Source organism: Gavialis gangeticus, unplaced genomic scaffold (assembly GCF_001723915.1).
Source record: "Gavialis gangeticus isolate Ggan-Ray unplaced genomic scaffold, GavGan_comp1, whole genome shotgun sequence".
Classification (NCBI taxonomy): Eukaryota; Metazoa; Chordata; order Crocodylia; family Gavialidae; genus Gavialis; species Gavialis gangeticus.
The window spans coordinates 2,422,594-2,426,219 of NW_017728973.1; the positions used below are offsets into that span (position 1 = coordinate 2,422,594).

At 47.5% G+C, this 3,626-nt stretch overlaps 1 protein-coding gene across 2 annotated transcripts in view; it reads left to right on the top strand.

The window, feature by feature from the left end:
* Positions 1-3,626, top strand: part of DNAJC7 (DnaJ heat shock protein family (Hsp40) member C7) — a 45,868-nt gene that overhangs the window by 21,475 nt on the left and 20,767 nt on the right. For both annotated transcript variants that reach the window (XM_019506252.1, XM_019506245.1), the window contains exons 7-9: positions 436-589; positions 1,375-1,539; positions 2,848-2,939. In XM_019506252.1, coding sequence (XP_019361797.1) covers positions 436-589; positions 1,375-1,539; positions 2,848-2,939 — 411 coding nt within the window. The remainder of the gene's footprint in view (positions 1-435; positions 590-1,374; positions 1,540-2,847; positions 2,940-3,626) is intronic.

The window sequence follows — 3,626 nt, forward strand, 5'->3', positions numbered from 1 at the left end:
CCCCCCCCCCCCCCCACAGCCCTTTCCACTCCCCACAGCCTTACCTGCTGGGGGGGGCAGGGAGGGGCATGTGTGCTCACCCCCCGCAATAATTGTAATATAAAGGGGTACATGAGCTGAAACTTTGGGACAGAAGAGGTACACTTGTTAAAGGTTGAAAACCTCTGACCTATGGCATTACTGTCATAACTTGGGGTAGTGAAGCTGATTCCCCACTAGTCTGTGCTGGTATATTTGAAGTCACAAGTAAGGCTTCCTGTCCTGCACATCAAGATCTGGAAGTGGCTTTCCTCTTCCAAGGGACTCAGGTTTGGTCAGAAGGAGGTGAGGATGCTGACATCTCCATGGGAGCAGGGACCAGGTGAGGAAAGCCACGGTGCCCTACATCATCGAGATGGTTAAATCCAGTCCTGAGGATGCTTGTGACTGTTACAGTGACATCTTGCGAATGGACTCCACGAATGCAGATGCCCTTTATGTCAGAGGTCTTTGCCTTTACTATGAAGACTGTATTGAGAAGGCTGTGCAGTTCTTCATCCAAGCACTCAGGATGGCTCCCGATCACGAGAAAGCATGTATGGCCTGCCGAGTAAGTAATGGATGCCAGGCTGGTTGTTTATAACTGTCCTTCTGACTGGGCCTGCTCCTGCAGTCCCTGTTCACATTCCTGTTTTTCATCTCTCTTTTCTTCTGAAGGCTTAAAATTCCTAAGAACCACAAAAACCTATAGCACATTGAGTCCTTCCTGCACCCCATCTGCTGCCTCTTTCTGGGATAGCTCCTGGAGGAAGGCAATCTCTCTCATAGGCTATATCACTCTGCAAGCCGTCTCTCCCTGCTGTTTGTTTTCTGTTCAGGATTTAACCTTCCGCAGAATTCAGTAGCAATAAGCCAAGGGTGGGCTCTTGTCTTAGATACCAGGTTTCTGGAGGCAACTTGATTGCTAGTTAGGTTTAACAGACTGTCAGAATGTTAAGATTTACAGTTTGGTTTGCATTGGAAGAGTTTCCTTCCTCATCCTCTACTTCAGTTAGTTCCCTATGACTCCCCTTTCCAGTCAGCACAGCATCTGGATCAGCTCCTTTATTATTGCTTTTTATTTTTATTTTTTAATAACATGGGGTTTGCTGCTTTGGTGTGTTCTGACTGTGCCTTGTCGTCCTGTGGGGCATGGCTGGAACTGATCCCACCTGTTTCCTAGCCGTTCCCTTTGTGAAAGGCAAGAAGCCCAGCAGTGTTGGGAAAGCTGCTGCTTCTCTAGTTTGCTGGTGAATTTGGAAGTAGGTTAGGTGTATTGTAAGGCCTGATACAGCCAAAGAAGGGGGTTATGCTGTGGCATAGCTGCTGTCCTCATCTTGGTGTTTTGTGTTTCAGAATGCCAAAGCACTTAAAGCAAAGAAAGAAGATGGAAATAAAGCATTTAAAGAAGGAAATTATAAACTAGCTTATGAACTCTACACAGAGGCACTGGGGATAGATCCCAATAACATAAAAACAAATGCCAAACTCTACTGTAACCGAGGGACAGTTAATTCAAAGGTAAGATGTGGGTGAACTTGCAGGTGGTCATCCATTGGGGGCGCTCCCCAGGGAACATGGACTGCACTGTAGAGGAGTGTGTAGGATGCCAGTGAGGGGCCACATGCATTCAGAAGGGAGGTGGGGTGCTGAGCTTCTCTTTGGTTTCAGCTAGTTTACTGATACTTTTACACCCTGATGAGTAGGATGGTTGCCTTCAGCATGGCAGGCCCTAAGCTTGGCTTTCTTGCTGGTGAAGGGACAGGGACTGTTCTGAATGGCATAGGAAACTGCTGTCCCAAGCAAATGAGCCTTTTCCATCAGGAAGGGCCCGTCAGGTTTATTTGCTTGTCTCCTAAGTAAGGAGATTCTGTTGCCTCTATTTTTTCAGTTTAAAAAGGAACTCTGGTTCAAGGGCTGCCTGTCAAAGGTGCCTAGGACTTTCGCTGTGTGCCAAAAACTATAGCGGCAAACTTGTCTGCCCTGGGCCATACCAACACCACAGCAATTGCATGCTCTGGTAGGACATTCCCAAGGCCACTCAAGACACCTAGTCTCCAGCATACATGAGAGCAGTGGGTGATCCTGCAGTGGGTGTGCTTCTGCATTTGGACTGTGTCAGCAGAAATGTGTAGGTAGGGTGTGCTCTGGGTCATCTAGGTGGGGATGTGTTGCCACTGTGGTGTAGCTGTGCCCATGGACAGCTTAAATTTGCCACAATTTATTCCTGCTGGATAGAAATCCCTCTCCAACTGCCCAACATCAATCAATGCTTACAGCAGTAAATGAGCATGGCAGCATGCCTAGAAGGTCAACAGACTTGAGGTACTTCAGACACTGGGGTGGTGCTGGGGAGCCACATATGGCTCTGGCAGATATTGCTTTAAATTGGCACTATTTTTTTTTTCTTTTTTTGTCTTAATTTTCACAATTGCACAATCCTGTTAAGAGTTAATGTGGGTACAAGCCTCGTCTCCCTTCTCTTCCTCTCCCTCTCTTTCCAAGTACAGTACTTAAAAGCAGCAGCATGTGGTTTAGAAGAAGGCTGGTTTGCCAGTTCCAGCCAATTTTGAGCTTCTTTCTGTGAAGCAAAAGGCCTGTGACATTGGTAACAAGCAGAGTTCTGCAGAATTGTAGTTCATCTCTGGCTGTTATGTGGGGGGGGGGGAGGAACTTCACACCAAACAGCTGTGGGAGAGGTCTCTGCAGATGTTCTGCGAACCCCCATATATTTGCAGCTTTTGTTTTGCATGGGATTGTAGCTTTGTGTATCATATTCTGTTGTACCTTGGGAGTGGGGGAGCATTTAATAACTGTGTGGCTTTGTAGCTTAGGAAACTAGAAGAAGCAATAGATGACTGCACAAATGCAATAAAACTGGATGACACGTATATCAAAGCATATTTGAGGAGAGCACAATGGTAAGCAGACTTTGAGTGCACTGGGAAGGTTTCCAGTTGGGGACCAGCTTCTGCAGAAACACATGTTGCATGGATAACAAATTAGAGGCTAGTTTGGCTGGGATGAACAGCATTTTGGGAAAATGGCTTAAGTGCTCACAAGCTGGCCACATGTGCAGTGACGGAGGAGGCCGAGAGCCCCTGGCAGACAGGGACCTTATGGTACTCTGTTGCTCCAACCACTGTTTGTTTTTGGATGCTATGGTTATTTTTCATTCTCCCTGAAAGCAGCATCCTGCCCAGAGTCTCACTCTGTTAATGTTCCTTTAAGACCCTGCTGCAGGGCTTATTTGGGCAGAAAGGGCACACACTCATTGGGAGACCTGCTTTTGAAATGGACTTTCCTGTCTCCCTGTGAAGCATTGACATCATAACATTCCTGCCCCTGGATCATGCTGCTGCACTGCACAGTGGGACAGGGGGTGCTGAGAGAATAGGTCTTTGCATTTCCCATGTCTTTTCAAGAGAAAAACAAGTGTTTGCATGTCTGACCATTTCCAGTGAATGTGGCTGTGTGCCCTCCCCCTTGTGAGCACTCAGAGCCTGCCTGCCTGCTGTGCTGGCCCTGAGGCATGTTGCTTAGTCCTGGCAGGGAACTCATGTTCTTCTCCTTGTTGCCCTCGTTCTGAAACGTGGCTGTTCCAGAGA